This window comes from Dermatophagoides farinae, chromosome 4 (assembly GCF_024713945.1).
Source record: "Dermatophagoides farinae isolate YC_2012a chromosome 4, ASM2471394v1, whole genome shotgun sequence".
Taxonomy (NCBI): domain Eukaryota; kingdom Metazoa; phylum Arthropoda; class Arachnida; order Sarcoptiformes; family Pyroglyphidae; genus Dermatophagoides; species Dermatophagoides farinae.
Window position 1 is genome coordinate 6,226,094 of NC_134680.1, and position 21,313 is coordinate 6,247,406.

The 21,313-nt window shown below is 28.7% G+C and overlaps 4 protein-coding genes across 4 annotated transcripts; 1 reads left to right on the plus strand and 3 right to left on the minus strand.

Moving 5' to 3' along the window:
- Positions 1 to 14: 14 nt before the first annotated feature.
- On the plus strand, positions 15 to 2,564 carry LOC124490847 (uncharacterized). The gene is made up of 2 exons (XM_047053411.2): positions 15 to 584; positions 655 to 2,564. The coding sequence occupies exons 1-2, from the start codon at positions 381 to 383 to the stop codon at positions 2,272 to 2,274; spliced, it is 1,824 nt and encodes a 607-aa protein (XP_046909367.2). The 5' UTR covers positions 15 to 380; the 3' UTR covers positions 2,275 to 2,564.
- Positions 2,550 to 4,986, minus strand: Exo70 (exocyst complex component 7). The gene has a single exon (XM_047053409.2). The coding sequence runs from the start codon at positions 4,976 to 4,978 to the stop codon at positions 2,594 to 2,596; it is 2,385 nt and encodes a 794-aa protein (XP_046909365.2). The 5' UTR covers positions 4,979 to 4,986; the 3' UTR covers positions 2,550 to 2,593.
- A 168-nt stretch (positions 4,987 to 5,154) lies between these two features.
- Positions 5,155 to 12,667, minus strand: LOC142597457 (uncharacterized). The gene is made up of 2 exons (XM_075730155.1): positions 10,418 to 12,667; positions 5,155 to 7,931 (listed from the first exon to the last, which is right to left on the minus strand). The coding sequence occupies exons 1-2, from the start codon at positions 10,485 to 10,487 to the stop codon at positions 6,595 to 6,597; spliced, it is 1,407 nt and encodes a 468-aa protein (XP_075586270.1). The 5' UTR covers positions 10,488 to 12,667; the 3' UTR covers positions 5,155 to 6,594.
- Positions 12,668 to 17,115: 4,448 nt separating this feature from the next.
- On the minus strand, positions 17,116 to 19,991 carry FeCH (ferrochelatase, mitochondrial). Its single transcript, XM_047053702.2, has 6 exons — positions 19,816 to 19,991; positions 19,298 to 19,529; positions 18,981 to 19,202; positions 18,613 to 18,901; positions 17,651 to 17,807; positions 17,116 to 17,579 (listed from the first exon to the last, which is right to left on the minus strand). The coding sequence occupies exons 1-6, from the start codon at positions 19,931 to 19,933 to the stop codon at positions 17,248 to 17,250; spliced, it is 1,350 nt and encodes a 449-aa protein (XP_046909658.2). The 5' UTR covers positions 19,934 to 19,991; the 3' UTR covers positions 17,116 to 17,247.
- Between the last annotated feature and the right edge of the window lie 1,322 nt (positions 19,992 to 21,313).

Here is a 21,313-nt window from a genome sequence, read left to right on the forward strand (position 1 = left end):
CGGTACAAACTTCAAGTTCAGTACATTTGTCAATGTCAATTAAATTGGATTGATAATTTCGGCATATCATTCAATTGAATTGATCAAAATGATGAAAATACCAGTATCATTCGATTGTCATCATTTGTTTAATAATGTAAATCTAAGCAATACATAATGATGATGATGATAAGATAAATTGATTTTATTTATGGTGTAGAAATCCATTGATTGATTTTCATTATCGTCAACTCATCTGATATGTGTGGAGAATTTCATCGAAGGATTTCTTATAAAATAAGAAAATCCAATTTCATCCAATCCAATATCCGACTTGGTTTTTGTTTTCTTTTTTTTTGTGCATCGTTCATTGAAATTTATTATTTTTTTTTGTTTTGAAAATGCCATCATCAACTACTCCAACTAATACTACTCAACCACCAACGCAATATGATCCACTCAAACTATTGGCACAGATCGAGATCGATAATGATCAACACATTGTTCGTAATGTTGCACCAAAAACAATGCCAGAATTTCAAACTATGGCCCAATTTCTAGACGATTCTATGAAAGAAATGGCTAACACTGAAACGATTGGTTTGGTAAATATATATATCGATTGTTGAATTTTGATTAAATTCTAAAAAAAAAATTTCACGTTATTCACAATAGATTGATGCCGAAATGAATATGAAAAAATTGTCCTATAAAGATTGGTATAATCAATCCAAACATTTTGCATCATCATTGATTAATGAATATAATTTGAAAAAAGAAGAAACAGTTGTATTTCACAGTGAAAATTCTCTCGATTATGCAATAACATTGATTGGAACAATATTTACTGGTTGTACATTTACACCGGTCAAGGCGGCTAATGGAAAATTTGAATTAACACAACAGATAAAAGATTCTCGTGGTTCAATATTGATTATTGATTGTAAAAAACAATTGCCAATATTAGAAGGCGCATTACGTAATGAACAATATCGTCAAGACATACTTGAACATTTACGATTGATTATTTTGATGAATGAAAATGAAAATGACAACAACAGTGCAATCATCAAAAATATAGAGACAATTTTAAAAGACAGCGAATGCAAAATTGATCATGTCAAACAAATGATAAACAACGGTGGTGATATGGCCAAGATACCCCATTTTCCCGTAGATAAAGATGATCATTTTGTTATCATTTATACATCTGGTACAACGGGTACATCTAAAGGCGCTATTCATTCAAATTATTCAATGCTGGCTTCAATTGGTAAAAGAATGCAAAATTCAGCAAATAATGATACAAATCAAAACAAAATGTTTGATAGATTTAATCAAAAATATGGACTGTTTTGGTATCCATTAAGTCATGTGTCCGGTACATTTGTTTTGCTTTCAGAAATAATAAATTGCCGTACAAATGTTTTAGTTGTTAATAATCAATTGGAAAGATTATTACAACTTGTATCGGAATATCGAGTAGCCTTCTTGTCATTATCTCCAAAACATGTTACTCAAATGGCACAAAATGATTATCGTGAACAATTTGATCTAAGTTCAGTGAAAATGATTCCATGTGGTGGTTCGAAAATCCCATTGAATTGTATTGAAAATATACAGAAAAAATATAAAGTTCTCTTCATTGATGGTTATGGTTCAACAGAATTTTTAGGTGGAATTCAGAATATGGAATTTATGTTTGGTGGTAAACTCAAATTGGGTACAGTGGGTAGACCATCACCGGGTGTTGAAATGAAAATTATTGATCTGGAAACCGGAAAATCATTGCCTGCTGAAAAACAAGGCGAAATTCTGATACGTGGTCCACAACAATTTGTTGGTTATCTTAGAAATGAAAGAGCAACAAAAGAAACCATAGATTCAGATGGCTGGTATCATACCGGTGATGTTGGTTATTATGATGATGAAGGTTACCTGTATATTGTTGATCGTATCAAAGAATTATTCAAATTTCGTGAATGGAGCGTATTTCCAACTGAAATTGAAGAATTTATTCTAAAGAATCCTGCTGTTGATAGTGTTTGTGTTGTCGGTGTACCACATAAAGTTGATGGCTATCATACACGTGCATACATTCAAATTCGTCAAGGACAATCGTTAAGTGAAAAAGAAATAATCGATTCAGTACAGGAAAATCTGGGTTTCCAAAAACGTTTACGTGCTGGTGTACAATTTGTGCAGCATATTCCACGTACATCCATTGGTAAAGTGGAGCGAAAATATTTTCGTTCATTAGTGAAAAATGAATTATTAACTAATGAGATCGAATAGAATATGTTGGATTTTTAGTTTTTAAAAATAAAAACTTTTTTTTTTATTGCCGAAATCGACAAAAAAAAGATGTTACTGAATTTTTTTTTCTGTCAACAGATGGCCACACTTTCATAAATAAAAATCTTTTTCTCAATTTTGACTCTTTGATTGAAAACTGCAATTTTCGAATTTGGTGAATTTATGGAATTCTAAATGATTCTATAGTTTTTTTTTTGTAATTCTGTGATAATTGAAAAAGTTTATTTATTTGATTGAATAAAAAAAAACAAAAATTCATAATTAAAAAATTTACAATTTTTCTAATCATCAATTCAATTCAAGCCAATTCATCAAATAACAAGCTAATCGATTGTGATACATGATCCGGTGTATATTTAATATATTTATGAACATTTTTCGTAAATTCTACAGCAACATAACGTTCATAGAATTGAAAATAGATACGATTTAACCATTGAATTAATTCTTTTTTAATCTCTTCACGTAGATCACGATCAGGTATAGCATACGAACGATGTGATTGTATAACTTGTTCAAATTCTTTATTGAAGCCAGCAAATTTATCTTTAATAATTTGTCTATCTTTATCCTTCAATCGAATCATCATCATTGGTTGTGCATGATGATGATGATGGTGATGACCACTAATGGTTGATGACGATATACCAGATAAACTATATGATGATGAATGTGAATTTGACAATGTTGAATATGATGATGATGATGACATTGTGCCCGTACGTTGTGGTGATAAAATTGTCGGATTATTTATTTCATCAATATAGTGAACAACTTTATTCCAACATTTATAATATTCCATTTTAAATTCACGAATCTGTATTTGATAATCATCACGTATGTTCGAACGATATAATGATACAATCGATAGCAATGAACTGGTTGTCAATGTTTTCAATATATAGAATGTATTATTCAATAAAAATAATGATTGTAATGCTTGATCATTATGATATGATTCAGAACGTTTACGTAATGAAAGACCCATTGCCGATAGTACACGCCAAATATATTGTGCAAATGCGATACGATTTTTATCACCAGATAATTCTAATGATTGTATATCAGTCACCGTTACTACACGTGATAATATATCCAAATATGATTGTAGATGTACCAGAAATAGCATTACATTGCTTGTTAATTCATGTACAGTACCATCTTTTGGTACACGATGATGATGTTGATCACATTTAATATATTCAATAAATTCTTCCAATGTTTTCGATATGGTTGTCTGTAATGTAACAACAAGTGAATGTAATCGATTCGATACTTGTGGATCACAACCATCCAACAGCAAATCGAATGAATGACGCATATATGCATGATAACGTAGTACGGGCAATAGAAATAGTGCCGAACTGAAATCCTGTTTTTGTACCGATCTTTTTACACGTGTTGATAATTGTTCACCTTCATTGTAAACTGATTCCAATGATGAAAGAATAACACGTGAAAATATTGTTTTCTGATGTTCCACCGGTATTATTCGTTCGATTAATGATAATTCTAATTGCATCAATTTCAATAAACCAGTTACTGTTAATACATAGGCAAATATTTCTGGTTCAGTTATATTAATGTCCAATAAATTATCTTTATCCATCGATGATGATGATGATGTTGTGGATGTAGAAATATCGATACGTTTCATTAGATGAAGATTTTTACGTCCACCCAACAATGGTGATAGATGTGCACCAAGTGTTTTAATCATTGAACCAAGTGTTGATGATTTCAGATATGATCGAAGATTTTTCAATGATTTAGATAAAACATCGGATCGTAAACGTGAATATAGTAGTAGAAAATCTTGATTACGATTATAACAAAGCCATTCAGCTAATAATTTTAAATCTTGTAAAATTTTTTCTGGATTACCACCACCACCACCACCATTACGACGATCAGATAATTTAAACACTTTATATAAATCCGGTTCTTGTTGCGGTGGTGTTGTTAATGATGATGATTGATTTTTTTCCAATAATTGATCATCATTCGATGATTGTTGTTGTTGTTTTTGAATAATTGGACCATTCGATTTGATCATATCGAGAATGATGTCAACTTTTTTTATCTCTTCACTATGACGTGACATATTTTGACGAAATTCTTTCTGAATAATTTGTCCACCTTTTTCCAATAGACTACCACAATTCATCAGTTCAGGACTTTCACGATTATTACGTTCAAAATAACGTACAGCATCTGTAAGACGATTAAGATCCGAAATATATTCACCATACATTGATGATGATCCTGGACCATTGATGATATTTGGTTCAACTTCGCCAGCAACCGTATAGAATTTTATAACATAATCAAGCCGTTTTAATGATGAATTTATATTCTCTTGTTGTCGTTGTAGATTACCAGTTTGCTTATAAACTGGTTGTACTGTTTCTTCTAGTTTCAACAGACGATCATCAAATTGTGTTAATGTTTCGACCATTTTCATACAATTATCTGTCGATGATGTTAATAATGATTTTAGACGAGCCAAACTATTCGTTGCATTGGCCAATTTACGGCGATCATCTTCTAGTTCCAACATTTTCAGAAGAAAAAAAAATGATGATGATGATGTGAAACAACCATCAACAAAACAAAAAAACACCTCATCAATAAAATATTTGGTTTTTTTTATTGACAAAAATTGTTTTTGTTGTGTTTTCATCCGAAATTATGACTACTCGTTCATAGATGGCGTTTGTTTTGAATTCAACCAAAAAAAAAAAAAAACATTCGAAATTCCATGATAATTCCAAATTGATGACCTTTTTGTTGTTGTTGTTGTTGTGGTTCAATCAAGAGAAAAAAAAACAGAAACGAAAGCCGGAAACTTTATTGATGGTCAATTTTTTTTCTTTATTTTAATAAATTATTAATTATATTGAAATTGAAATTGAAATTACAATCAACAATGGGAAAGAAAAACAAACAAACAAACAAATAGTAAGGGGGAAAAAGCTAACAGAAAAACTGCAAGAAAAAAAATTTTTTTTTGTTGTTGTCATTGTCGTTGTAATGTTGTGTGTGTGTGTGTGTGTGTGTGAATGTTATTTAAGTATACGACATAAATGAATTGAATAATTCAACAATTAAAACAATACTGATTTATCGATGATTCGAATGAATGGAAAAAATTTTTGGTTTTTATTATTTAGTTAGTTTTCGGTGGATAAGATTTGCTCTGTGTTGATGTTGGATGATGATGATGATGATGATGACATTTAAGCACAAGACAAGAATTTTTTTTTTTAGAAACCAACAAAAATCTTATATTTATATAAATAGATAGGAAATGTCAAATATCAAGAATCTAGTGAATTTTGTTTTTTCATTCGATAAACACAAACCGGAATTATAGCAATAGGTGGATTAAACAAATAATCTATATTTTTTTCTGTTTTTTTTTTTTTTTTGATAATTTTTCAATTTAAATTCAGGAATTGGAATGTTCTGTGTGTGTGTGATTGGATATTAATTGAATGAATAATTCATTGAAAAAAAATTTTTTTTTCAGGAAATTGAAAATTGAAATGAAAACAAAAAAATTGAAATTTCAGTAGTAGCAGTAGTAGTCATATATGTGAGTCCAATTTTTTTTAATAGTATGCGTGTGTGTGTGGTAAATTCATCAAATTTTCTATTTCCGTTTTCATTGATTTTTGTTTTGTTTATTTTCAACAAAAAAAAACAAAAGAATTTGTTGGAGAAAAAGTTCTTAAATAGATGAGTTGTGGTTGGGGTGGTGGTGATGGTAGTCGGTGGATGGTTAATTGATGATGACGATGATGATGATGATGAATGTTTGGAATTACAAGAAATGTAGTGGTTGGTTGAGAATTGATGACGTTGATGATGATGGTGATGATGATGATGATGATGATGATAATCAAAGTCGATCGATAAACAACAACAAAAGTGAAATTAAAATCAAAAAAAAATAAACAGACAGATAGACAAACAAACAAACAATCAATGAATCAATGTGAAAACATATGGTTTTTTTTTATTATTGGTATATGTTCGAATGTGTGGGAGTGGTACACACGTCTCTTGTGTTTGTGTTGGTGATATATTTTTTGAGTGTAATTATGACTTTTCCTGGTTTTTTTTAAGGTTTCACATTCAAATGAATAATAGAATTTTTTTGTTTAAAAAAAAAGGAAGTAGCAGCAGCAACAAAACGAAAAAAAAAAATTTGTTGTCAGAATCATCATTTTCAGAATTCCATATTCCAATATTCTTGTTTTGAATTTTTTTTTTATTTTTTGATTTTGATTATCTTCAACACAATGAATGACATTGAACCGGATGTAATAATCCTTGCAATATACAACGACGCATACATTCTGGTCCTCTTTTGCCTAATGTTGTTGAACTTGATGATGATGATGATGATGGTGGTGATGATCGTAAAATCGATGATGATGATGATGATAATATTGATGGTTTATGTTGATGAATTGAATATAATTTTTGTCGATTCTGTTCACGTTGTTGTTGCTGTTTCTGTAATAATAGCCTTTCACGTGGAAATTGTTGCAAATGTCTACGTAATAATTCAATCAAACGATTTGGATCTTTTAATATTGTTGATTCATCATTGTTTTGGTTATTATTATTATCATCATTATCATTTTTATTGTCCATCGATTCTATATTCAATACTGATGATGATGGTGATGGGGATGCCCTCGTTGATGCTGATATTGATGATGATGATGATGATAATGGAATTGTATTCACTGATTGTTGCTGTTGCGGTTGCGGTTGTTGTTGATCCATTATATTTGAATGATCCATATTTTCCATTGAAATACTTGTTGTTGTTGGTTTTGTAACGATATTTATGGATGATGCAGATGATGATGGTAATGGTGATAATTGTTGATTGTTTGTATCAATTGTATTTGTTGTATCCATGAATACAATTTGATTTGATTTTTTAATCGATGATGCCATATCATTATTATCTGGATTATTTTCTGAATCAAAATTATTATTATTATCAACGGAATTTGAATCGATAGAAGAAGAAATATCTTCATCATTATTGATTGGATCTGTATTTGAAAACCATGGCGTTGATGATGATTGATAATGACGATGATGTTTATTCATTGAATCCAAATTTGATGACAATGATGACAATGATGATGATGATGGTGGTGGTGGTGGTGGTGGTGGTGGTGGTTGGAAAAATAAACCACCACCACGTGACCAAACAAAATGTTTTTGTTTTCGCTGTTGTTGTTGTTGATGTGGATGATAATAATAATCATTATTTTCATTATTATTATAATTATTATGGCCATTATGATGATTATGATGATTTTGTTGATATGGTACTACAGGAAATATATTACGTAATACTTCATTCAATTCATCAATGGCAGCACGTGTTTTTCCTTGATCATCATTACCATCATCATCATCATTATCGTTATTATTATCATTATAGATTAGATGATGAATTTGTTTCTTATCATTATTATTATTGTTATTATGTTGATTAATATTCATATTTTGATTTTGTTTATTATAATTAATACGACTTCTTGTCATTATTTGTATATGATGATGATGATCATTATCATCATCTCTATGACCTATTATTGGATCTATATTTATTTGAAATAATGAAAAAAAAAATGAAAAAAATAAAAATTAATACAATGATGAATGATGTGCATTACAGAATTTATGAATGACCGTGGTCAGTCACTATCGAAAGCCACATTATAATGAACAAACGAATGACGACATGCCCAATGGGCTTAATTTAAAATGGATTATTATTTATCGCCATTTCATGTTGATGGACTCTGGAGGTTTTTTTTTGTTTTGTCTTTTTTTTGATATGGACATTTAATTTGACCTAAATTTATATATGTGTGTGGTTATTATTTATTTATTTACCCGTATTAGATCCGATTATGATCCGATCACCATCATCATCATCATCTCATCAGTTTGTGTGTGTGTCTATGTGTTTGACAAATATGATTATTATATATAATAATCGGGCGGAAATTTTTTGTTGTTGTTGTTGTTGTTTTGTTTCGCAATTATAAATAAAAGATAATAATTGTCAATAAATTCTAATTCTGTGCTACTGAACAACAACAACAACAACTGAATTCTGGTGAAACCGGAATTTTTTTTGGATTTTCAGTGCGGCAGCAGCACTGAAAAAATATTTTGTTGTGGTGATAAACATGAAAAAATAAATGACAACAACTTTTTTTGTCATCCGAATATATATAAAAAAAAAAATCATTTCCGATAAATGTAAATGGAGAGAAAAAAAAATCAATTTTCACTAAGGTCGTGTAATTGAAATGAATTGGATGAATGAATGATCATTCCAATAATCATTACTAGTTGAATGGCTATAAATATCGGAAAAAGTGGGAGTAGTGGTGGTGGTGGTGGTAATGAACAATGAAATTGGATAAATCGACAACAACAACCATGACATTTTTCGAGTACGAATGAACATTACTTCCGATAGTAATTATTAACCATTCATTGATGATGATCTGAATGATTGATTTGTGTGGAAAAATTTTCGTTTTTCATGCATATAAATTGATTGTTTATTTATTTTTCTCCAATGCGTTTGTTGTTGTTGTTAATCAAATGAATTGGATTTTTTTTCACGCAAATGAAAATCACAAATTACATGATTTCAAATCTCGCACTCATACACACACACACACACACACAATAAGTAAATGGTAATGACACAAAATGATTGATCGATTAGATAATGATTCGTAAATTATTGTTGTGGTTGTTGTTGTTGTTACAGTGTAAATGAAACCACAATTTGTTGTTGTTGTTGTTGTTGTTAACCACAAAAACAACAAACGATAATGACAACGATTCAATAATAATCGATGATATTGCCAAAAAAAAAAAAATTCGTTTGTGGCCATTTACAAACACCGAGCAAATTATCGTATAATGATGATAAATGAATGACCAAAATTTACTCAAGGTGTAAATGAATTTGTTTTCTATAAATAACCGGTGTGTGTGTGTGTGTGCATGTGTGTCGAACCTAAATTTTTTTTTTCGTTTTGCTGAAATATGAATTTTTTTTTGAAATACCCGTCCCGAAGAAAAAAATTATTACAAAAATAACTGTTGCAAAAAACCCAACAAACCAAAACAAATGTTCACTTGTTTTTCGTCAAATTTTCAACTACAATTGTTCTTTTTTTTTTTGCTAGAAAACACACAAAATTCTAATGAATTTTCAAATGCAAAAAAAAACAAAACGAAATTCTTGCATGCCATGGGACATGTATGTTGATGAAAACATACAGATCTGATACTGATGTTGAAAATGTTTACGATACACAATTTTCTGTTGTTGTTGTTGTCGTTGTTGTTGTTATTTTTGTCGTACTCTTTTTTTTCTAAATTCTTTGTTTAATCAGAATTAATTTGATTCAAATTTCATTTAACGTGAATAAGGAATTTATTCATGTAGATAAATTTAAAAAAAAACAAGAGAAAGTGAAAACGTAAAAAATAAAAATTCGGTCACAACACACACACACAAACACAAACTAATTATCCAGTTGGTATCTGGTTACAAACATATTGGATAAAAATGATGATTTGATGTACTAAATAACATTAACTACTATCACTACGACGAAGAATGATGACGACAAACAAATTGAGGTTATTGAGAAAAAGGATAATGTCATAAATTTGGATTAGTATCGATTTTCATTGATTTTTCTTGTTTTTTTTTATTCTCATAAAATCAAAAGAATATTCTCTTGAAAGAGAATTAATTTTCAAACTTGACAAAGCGGAAGTTGTTTTCTTACTTTCATACAGAGAATGTTTTGCAATTCGTGCGGAATTGCAAAAAAAAAATTCAATTCTTTTTTCTCTTGTTTCAGGAACAGGAAATTCAATTTGAAAATGGCAAAAATTGAAAAATTTTTAATATAAGAAAAACTTTTCAGAAATCAAATGTAAAGATTATGATTTCTGAAAAGTTTTTTTTTCAACGGGAAATTTCTCATTTCTCAATTTTTTTTTAGATAAATAAATAGAAAAAAAAATCATTAAAATTCATTACCTGTCCAAATAAATGTCAACACAAATGTTATTATGATAAACATTTGCATTAGAATTCGTTGTGGATACATTGTTGATGATTTTGTTTGATTGACGATGGCTTTTGTTGTGTATTGTAGGAATTTTTTTTTTTTTTTTTTTTGGGAAAATAAAATTCAAAATTTGATAAAGATGATGATGGTGTGATTTTCTTCACGATGATTATGATGATTATGATGATGATGATAAACACAATCGTCGATAATCAATTTGATATTGAAGCATTGGAGAGAATTTTTTTTTCTTGATTCATTTGGTAAAACACTAAATTCAAAAACGAAAAATTTGATGAATCTACTACAATCAAATAATCAAATGGTTATAATAGTTTTTTCGCTATTTATTTATTCAAATTCGCTTGTTTTATTATTCGTTGTCATTTATTTTCAAAATAATTTTCTACTAGGTTATTGACGACAATCAATGTATCAATAACAATAACAATATAGAATGATGATGATGACGAATCAAAGCAAATGTCGTCATCATTGTTCAATGCATGGCTAAAATCACGTTATAAATCATAAAATAATATATATCGATCGATAATATCGATTGATTATATTGATGATTGATAATCATAATAATGTGTAATCGAATGGTGAAATCACCAAAAAAAAAAAAAAAAAATCAAAAATCAAAAATGTATTTATTTCAAATGACAAAAGTACATATATAATGAAAAACCAAAAAAATGGCGTGTATATATTTATTTGTCAATGGGTACAAATATGGTAATCACGGTACAATTTATATATACACACACAAATTGATGTGTAAATAGGTGTTTATAAAACACAATCAGCAGCAGCAGCAGCAGCAAAAGAAGAAGAAGAAAACGTGGATAAAAAAAAATCAGCACTGAATGAACTTTTTTTTCTTTTTCTTTGAAATTTAATCCATCACGATGATGATGATGATGATGATGATGAAATTTGATTCGTATGAATATACGGAGAGAGGAAAAAAAATTTTTGTTTGGCTTAGTATAGCAACAAAATTTTTTTTTTTTTTTTTTTTAATTTCGTTTATTGATCAAGTGAATGACACAAAAAAAAAAATGATTTTTTTCTCTTCTTCTTCTGATTCCAGAAACAAGAAATATGATAATGTTCTACATTCTGTGTTTATTATTACGTAAATTATTTTCTCAACAAACAAACAAAAAACATTTGAAAGGTTTCCATGTAACCAAAACAGGCTGTTGTATGATCATATAACAATAATTGATTGATTTTTTTTTATTATTGTAATTTGATATTTCAATAATCAGTTCTCGTGATTAGTGACAAACAGAACAAAAGAAAAACTGGTGAACACAACACACATACACACACACACACACGGAAACCAAGACACGAGATGTTTGTTTTTGCGAATATTTTTTTTTTCATTTCATTTATATATTGAATCCAATGAAATGAAAAATATTCGTCAAGCCAGGTTTCACAATAGTCAATCGATCGATCAATCAATTGATTGATTGAATGAATGAATGTTTTTCAACTATAGTAGAATGAATGATGTGGAAATGTTGTTTTTTTTTTTTTTTGATTCTATTATTTCGCCTCAAATATTGTGTAAGATATGTGTGAAAGTTATTTTTTTTTTCTGCAAGTGGTGATGATCAAACGAACGGAAGTCGATTATACATTCACACACATAAACAAACAAACATTGATGAATGTATGATGTTATATATGATGTTATGATTACATGAAATTCATGTAATTCTAGCAAAATCAAATGTATATATTGGAAATTGGAATTGGTGGCAAAAAAAAAGAATACACTAAAAATAAATTGAATTGAAGAATCGATCAAGATTGATGATGACAAACTTTGTGAATTTTGTTTTTTCTGGTGATAAAACGGTAAATGTTTTTTTTTTCGTTTGTTTGTTTATCATTAATAAAATATATTCAATCAAGAGACGTTGAAATTTACAAATCAATTTGTGTCAGCATCGTTCATATTCTGTATTATTGCGGAAATGGACATTTCTTTTTTTGGAATCGTTGATTACACCACCACCACCACTTTATACAATGATTCGCGGTTTTTTTTCTTCAATCAATTCACTTGTTACAGAAAAAAATAATGCAAGGCAAAACAAAAAAAAAAAAAAAAAAAGTGAAATTCAATTCTGTGTTTGTGTCTGCTGTATGCCTGTATCTGGAACGAAATGACGATGATGATGATGATGATGATTTTTTCTATTCTTTCAGGAATCACTTTTTTTTCAGGACCTTTTTATCGAAAAAAAATTTCGTGTATGTGTGTGTTTTCTATCAGCAATCGTCATCGCCCACTAAAACGAATTCTGTGTGTATGTGTGTAAATGTGTGTGTGCGAATGCCTATAGCGGTGTTGGTACTTACTCATCGTATTGGATCATAACAATGGACACCAGAAATTGTGCCAAATAAAAACACAGCAAACTATACCAATCGGTGAAAAATATTCTCGTTACGTTTCAATTCAGGTTTGGCGCGTTCTAAATACTGTTTAATTTCCATTTGTTTCTGCGCAGACGCTCATCCATTTGTGTTTTGTTGACTTCAGTGTTGCTGTTGTTTTTTTTTTTTTTTTTTTTTTTTTTTTTTTTTTTTGACAATTTTTGATATTTTGATTGTCATTTCATGGATAGAATTCTTAAATGAAATTTTTTTTTTCACTTGAATATTAATTATTTTGCATGTATAGAGAATCAAATATTTCCAGTGTGTGTGTTGGTGTGTGTTTTAGAAACTTTTTCATCATCATCATCATCATCATCATCATTATCAGATTCTGTGTACAGGCAGAGAAAAATAAAAGAAGAAAAAAAAATCTCAGGTAATTGGATTAATAATAATTATCACAATAATGAACTTTTAACCAATTAATATTTGAATAGAAAAATGATAATAATAATTAGTGAGAGTTGATAATGAATTTCTCCATTTGAAAACCAAAAAAAAATGAAGCAATTATTTTGGTCATAAACAATTTATCGCCATATACAGAATTACAGAATTAGAATTATTATGATGATAAAAATAGCTCAATATTGGTCATTTGATAATTGCAATACACACACATACACACTCACACAGACAGACAGACAGAATATTCATATGAAAATAGAATGGAATTCAGTGAATGGAGCAAAAACAAAACAGCCAAGAAAAAAAAATGCATAATTCAATAGATCACAAGAATGTACAAATGAACAATTGTCGTCATCATCATTTTGAATGACGCTGAAGAAGAATAGAAAAAAAAGAAATATCTCTCTTGATTATTTAAATCTTCTTCCAATAATTGATATATATATAAATGAACAAAAATAGAACAAAAATCTCAATGAATTTGTTGTGAGCCAGGAATTTTCAAGCATCAAAATAAAGAAAGAAAATTCTCATTGGATTCTTAGCCAAGAATTTTTCCAATTCTGGTCATCATTTATCTGTTCTTTATTCAAAGTTTTTGGAATGCTAATTTTATTTTTCATGTTTCATATACGGAATATTTTTTGGAAATTCAAAGTTTTTTTTTTGTTTGATTTTGTTTCAGCAAGTAGCTCGGTGATGATCTTTACATCTTTTTTTTAAATACACGAGATGTGTAGGTGTGTGAAACAGACTGACACACTAAACTGAAAAAAAAGTAAATAAAGAACAAAGTTACGGGTGTTTTTTTTTCGACAAAACTAAACGATTAAGCTTGGTGTTTTTTTTTTCTCTCTCTCTCTTTCTCTCGATTCTCGACATTTATTATCTAAAGTGGCACAGGGTGGCTGAATCAAGTGTGTGTAGTTCGGGTGAATTTAATATTAGAATGATGATGATGATCATCATCATTAAAACTATCGAGTATTGAAAAGTTTTGATTTGTGTCTGTGTGTGTGTGTGTGTGTGGTAGCCGGTTTCGAAATTATCTAGTGAAATGAAGAAAAAAAAAAGTTCTTTTATATTGCGTGAGAATTATTCATTGCTCTCGTCATTAATGATGATGATAATGTTTCGAAAAAACGAGAAGAAAAAAATCCAAAAAAAAAACCAAGAAAATTACCCGAATATTTTTTTTTTTGGTTTTCGAGTCATGTCATCGCTTACTTTTTTCCACTTACTCTCTTTTTCTTGTTTTACGATTGTAAAAAAAACGAATGAAAATTTACAATGAAAAATAACAAACTATTCACCATTTTATTTTTTTATTTTTTTTTAAACAGAAAAATAGAATACGATCGACAAATATTTACACGAAAATTAAAATTGAACACCAGAGAGATAAACATTGAAAAAATTCTCTCGTTTTCTCTTCAAAAAAAAAAAAAAAAAAAAAAAAAAAAAAAAAATGTTTGACAAACATCGTCATTCATTATCAAAATTGACAGTAAATATGGCCAAAAGGTCAATGAAATGAAATTTTGATGATGATGATGTGTAGGTGGACGTTGGACGTTCATACTTGTAATTAGAGTATACTTTTAAATTGATTCCTGAAGGTATTATTGTATACATTAATCAATTTGGTGTTCATTTTGAACCGTTGAAATTTGATATCAACAACAACAACAACAACAAAAAACAAAACAAAAATGTCTAGCCCATTCATCAAAACAAACTAGTCCAGTAGGTTTAATCCATTGGTGCTTAGCATTTGTCTGATTATTAAAAAATGAAATGAAAACATTATGGAATTTGTAATGATGACATAATGATAATCGTTGGTGAAAAAGTCAAATGTCAAACATACATAAACATACAGAATGAACAAATTAAGACCTAGAAAATTTCCAACAAAAAAAAATTATTCTTGTTACATAATGTTTTAATGAATAAGATGAGATTTTCCGAGAATTTACACACACACACACACAAACAGCCAAAAAGAAAAAGTAATCAAGAAACGGAAAAAATTCTCATCATCACCATCATCTAATTCCATATGATCCTCATGTGAAATTCATAGAACAAAACAAAACAAACAAAATTCAACGGTGGAAAAGTTACAATTTAAATCTCGAAAATCAAACATGAAATGGAATTAGATAAAATGTGTCTGTCTGTGTGTGAATTTTTTTTTTTTTTTTTTTTTTTGGCTTACATTTGTTGAATGAAAAATGGATAAAAATGTCAAATCAATGATGAATGAATGAATAAATCGTACTGGCCACGAATGTTTACGATGATGATGATTACAAGGTAAACATGACAATGTTGAAATTTCAGAATTTTGTTTGTTTCTCCAAAAAACAACAATCAAGATATGAAACAAAAAAAATTTAATTTTTTTAATGATAAAAATCAAACCAAAACCAAACACAGACACACATTCATTTCATTTTAACCACCATGATATCATCATCATCATCGTCGCCGACGTCCACGCAATAATAATTTACGCACGATGACATTTTTTTTCCTGGTTACACGCACACACAATCAATCTTGATTGAAAATTACAAAAGAGCAAGCAAAAATGCAACGTAAATCAATCTTCGGAGTAAAATAACAAAAAAAAAACTACACACACACACACACACACGAAAACAGCAACAACAACAATGGCAAAGTGAGAAAAAAAATCGGAAGTCAATGTAAATGGAATGGAGAAAGAAAAAAAGTCAAGTTTTGAATATGAAAAAAAATCGCTACGGAATTCACAGAATAATGATGATGATGGTGATAATAAGATTTTTTTTTTTTTTTTGACAAAATAAAAAACCTTTTAGATTTTCACTTTTTCATTTTCTCTCTCTCTTGCCAATAATTCCCAATATCTATTATTCTCATTTCATTTTCATTTTCATTTTCATTTTTTTGCGAAAAAAATGCCTTCGATATATTTATAGATTCAGATTCTTGACTTGTTTCCTGGAATGATGAAGATGGTTCAAATCACAAATCAAATCAAACGAAAAAAATGAATGAATGTTCCATGAATCAAACACAACACATACCTACCACCAACGCATTATTATTTAGATTTTTTTCCACTTTCTCTCTCTCTCTCTCTCTGGTTATCAGCTATCAATTTTCTTTCGTTTTTCATTCGTCATCATCATCATCATCATCGTCATTTTTCAAAAAAAATACGGGAAATGTTTCGGCAACTTTTTTCCGGAAAAATTTCTCCCAAAATTTTTTTTTTCAAGCACTGTTATTTGTTGTGTTGAAATATAAAAGTAAAAGAAAAAAAAATTCATTTCACTTCATTTCGTGTTACAAATTTTTTTTTGCATCACCTTTTTTTTCATTTTCATCTAGGTTCCAGAAAATAAAAATGAAATCTGATGAAATCTAATGGAAACAAAAAACGACAAAAAAAAATCAGAAAACCAGAAAAAAAATATGTCACAACTGTCAATTTTTTTTTGTTTTCACATTGAAATTGATGATTCAATTTTGTTTTTGTTTTTCTGTTTTTGTTGTTGTTGTTGTTGCACAAAAATGTAAATATCATCAACCATTTGATGAATTATTCACTTGTTGTGAAACAAAAAAAATAAAAAAAAATTTCCACATGAAAACATTAACGGTGAAAACAAACAAAAAATTCAACGAATGAAAGAATTATTGAAGCAAAAGTCGTTGGGAAAAAAAATGACAAAAACAAATTTTGAGAAATGGGAACATAAAAAATAAGAGTAAACAACAGAACAAAAAAAAATGAAATGAAATATTTTTATTTTTTCCATTCATTTTAGCTGTGTTTCGGGGTTAATAATGTAAGAATAAAAAATGGGGCAACAATTCAAAAACTGGAGATTCTGATTCAAAATTCTCATTCATTCTGAATCAATTACCGTTGTTGTTGTTGTTGTTGTTGTTTTAATTCCTGTAACCAACGACGTGTATCACGGCATACTTGTTTATTACATAATGGACATTGTAGCAATAATTGTGGTGAAATATCAATACCAGATTCAATGTGTTTATCAATCAATTCAACGATACCATCAATAAATAATGGATGATCATTTGGTGTTGGACAACGGCGTATCATTTGTATTGGTAATTTTGCCACCAATTCATTACAATATTCAATATCTAATTCATGTAATGTTTCAATATGTTCATTTATGAATGATATCGGTATCAGTAGCAGATTTCGATGACCTTTTTCAATGAATCCTAATGAAAACATCGATTTATAGATTAGTAGGTATTAAAGGTAAAAATCTGAATTTTTTTTTATCATTCACCTTTAATAACATCATCAGTTGGGGGTGCTTGCCATTGTACTGGGCCAACTTTTGATTGCCATACCAAACGAAATGGATAACGATATTGTAATTGATGCATAATTTGCATCACAGTTCCACTAACTTCCATTGGATATGTGTCGCCTACATTTACAGACTGAAAATACAATTAAATTCAATTCAAAAAGAATTTTTTTTATTCATTAAAAGAATTAGCAAAAAGAATCATCTTTGAAAAGAGAAAAAAAAAATTCTAATCAAATCAAATTTTTGTTACAAGAATCTTATTCTTCTAAAGAATATTCCATATATATTCACATTCATTTTTACTTATTTATCATCATCATCATCATCACTAGTGCATCAACGTATAGATTGATGACGATGAAACAAATTCTATCCTTTTTTTTCCTATTCGAATGCATCAATTTTCTTTCTATTTTGCTTTAATTGGATGTATGAACAAATGAATACCATTGGGATTTATATACATACACACACACAGAATATTCCATATGACCAGAAAAGAGCGAGCAAAACTATAATTCAAAAGAATAGAAATGATAAAAGCTACAATTCTTTCTGATTCTCTCATTTCAGTTTTTTTTTGTTATCAAAATACAATTTATTTATATACAATCAATACAAAAAAAAAGAATTTGTACATTTCATGTGTACTTTCTATCTCTCTCTTTCTCTTAATGCACTATATTGAATAACGAGAATAAAGAATTAGTCAATATGAACACACGCAAAATGTTTCTAAAATTGGCAGGTAAATGAATGAATGGATGGATGGATAAAAATTACATTTATATGATAAAAAAAGAAACACAAGATTAAATGGTGAAAAAATGTAATAAATTGACTGACTGTGGGACTCTAGCGGACAAACAAAAAAAAAACAAAACGGTTTCTCTCTCTCTCTCTCTCACTATCTCCCTGGGGTGATGGGTACTTACACTTAATGGTAATGAATGTGCTGTAAATAACAGTAAAATTTTATCCCGTAAATTGGCCGGAAATTGTTCAATTTCATTATTAATAAGTTCAATAAATGAATTGATTAAACCATTGTTTAATGGCCAACGATCAATAAAACTAAGATGAAATGATGATTTTTGTTGATGTAGATGATTTTGTTTTTTTTCATTTTGAAAATATTTTGCCATCTGATTTAGACTACTACCAGTAGTGTTACAACAATATTGTGCATATTGTGAAAATGCAATTACACGTTCAGGTTTATCACTGCGATTGCGTATAAAAGATATTTTTATATAAATAAATAAAAAATGTAAAGAATAAAAATAAATTCTAGAAAATTCACCATTCAATTTGTTCGAATGCTTCTGTTAATGATGGTGATGTATAACGGAAACCAATATAATATTTATATGGTCCATTTTCTGGTCTTTTGCGATTTAATCGTTCGATTAATAATGATCCTTGACGATTGGTCCAATCATGTAATGGTGAACCGCCACCAATTTCAGAATATTTTTTAGCCACTTTCGATGTACGCCGTTTGGCTATGAATGGTCCAAGCCATCTATGTTTTAACATGATCGAGAATTCATTGTATAATTATAATATAATATATGTAATTAAAACTGGTCAATCAAAACAAAATCAAATGATAATTACTTTTGCAATGGTAATCGAATAATATCATTATCAAGAAATAATTCACGTAAAAATGGTTCAACATCTGCTATGGTTTTTGGTCCACCCATATTCAACATTAATATTGCGGTTTTAACATTTTTATTGCCATCATCATTATCATCATTATCATTATTATTAGTGGTCGTGGCTGTTGTTGACATTTGTCGTCTATGGATTGACAACGAATTTGTGATTGTCGTCCATTTCATTACTATTGTTGGATCGATATGACGCATACAAGAATTTGTCAATAGTACATAAATGGAATGAGAAAAAAAATCCAAAAAAAAAAAATTATTTTTAGATCAAAAAATAAATGGAAAAAAATCATCTAGGATTTTAATATTTCAAAATAGCAAACTAAAAATAAAAATTGAAAAAATTTTCAGACACCAAAATATACAATGACCGATAATTATTCTTTTGTAAATTCTGGTCTGGGTTTGTTTACAAATTTTTTCAATTTGTTTGAAATTCCAAAAAATTTTTTACTTTACCAGAATTTATTTCGGCCAATAGACCAATTCTTCCGTCTCGCAACTGGCCAATTGCCATTGGTTGTGAATTTTTTTTGGTCCATTTTGAAATCACCATTCGTATTTGGTACATCATCATCACTTGTTGATGTGTTATTATTATGTCACATTTTTAAATCTGAACAGCTGCTGTTTTTTTTTTTTTTTGGTTCTCACGTGATTCATTTTGTTATTCATAAATTCTATGACGTCAGTGGAAAACAAAATCATCGGAAATTATTTTGCCCACGGGTTATTGTCGTGTGTGTGTGTTGAACTTGTGTCAAGGTCAATCTTATCAACCGATATGGATCTAAAAATGTTGGACAATAGATTGATTGAAATTGAAATTTGAATGAGAAAAAAAAAAGTTTTTTTTTGTGTTTGAAATGAACCAAAACCATTCTTATTGGTCACAATGTTTTTTCATTGTGTCAAAAAGAAAACGGTGAAAGATTGTATTGTTTGTTGAATGTTGAACCAAAAAAAAAAACGAAATCTGGATCAATTTTTCACATCTTTATTCCATTCCATTCATTCTTTCAATTCAATTACAATTGAATTTCATTTTTCATTTTTTTTCAAAATTCAAATTTTATTTTCTCGTTTTAAAACCGATCCATTTATACAAAAAAAAAATCTTCCAATTGAAATGTCATTGCGTGTTTGATGATGATCATCATTATCATTATCATGATAATGATGAAGATGAAGATCATCTTCTCTTGAGAATCATCATCATCATTGTTATTATTATCGCCCTTTATTTCGTTTTGTTTCAATTGTTCCCAAATTATAATTGATGTACTTTTTTTTTGAATCACCTTCAACATTCAACAATAAAACATTATTTGTGTGTGTGTGTCTGTGTCAAGGATTAATTATTTACCATTGTTGTTGTTGTTGTTGTTGTTTGATGTTGTTGTTGAATATTTGTACATTCCATAAAAATTGGGCTTTCTCTCACTCTGTCCTAATTGCTAATTATAGTTTTGTACACATCCAAAATTCCAAAAAAAAAAAGATAAACACATCAATAGCGTTTAGGTAATCGAATATGTGTGTGTGTGTGTGTGCAATGGCTCATTGCTTATTGAATTCATCAATATATCCGTTACGTTGTATATGAATAGATAGATCATTCATTCGATTTGTGAATTCTATTCCAATGATGATAATGATGATGATCTTTTGCAATATAGTTTTATTAATATCAAAAAATCATTACAAGTTTCTCATGTCTCTTTATTATTTTATCAATGAAATACATCATATACACAAAGTTCCGGTTTCCTTTTCTTTTTCATTTCAATTCATTTAATTTTTATTCATTTGAACAGAAATTGCAAAATAAAATTCGAGTCAAGAAAAACAACCAAACATTTTGACCGCTACGACAATAACAACAACAACAACAACAAAACGAAATTTACCTGGCAAAATTTTTTTTTTATCATGGTTGATAGTGGTAATCAAGTGG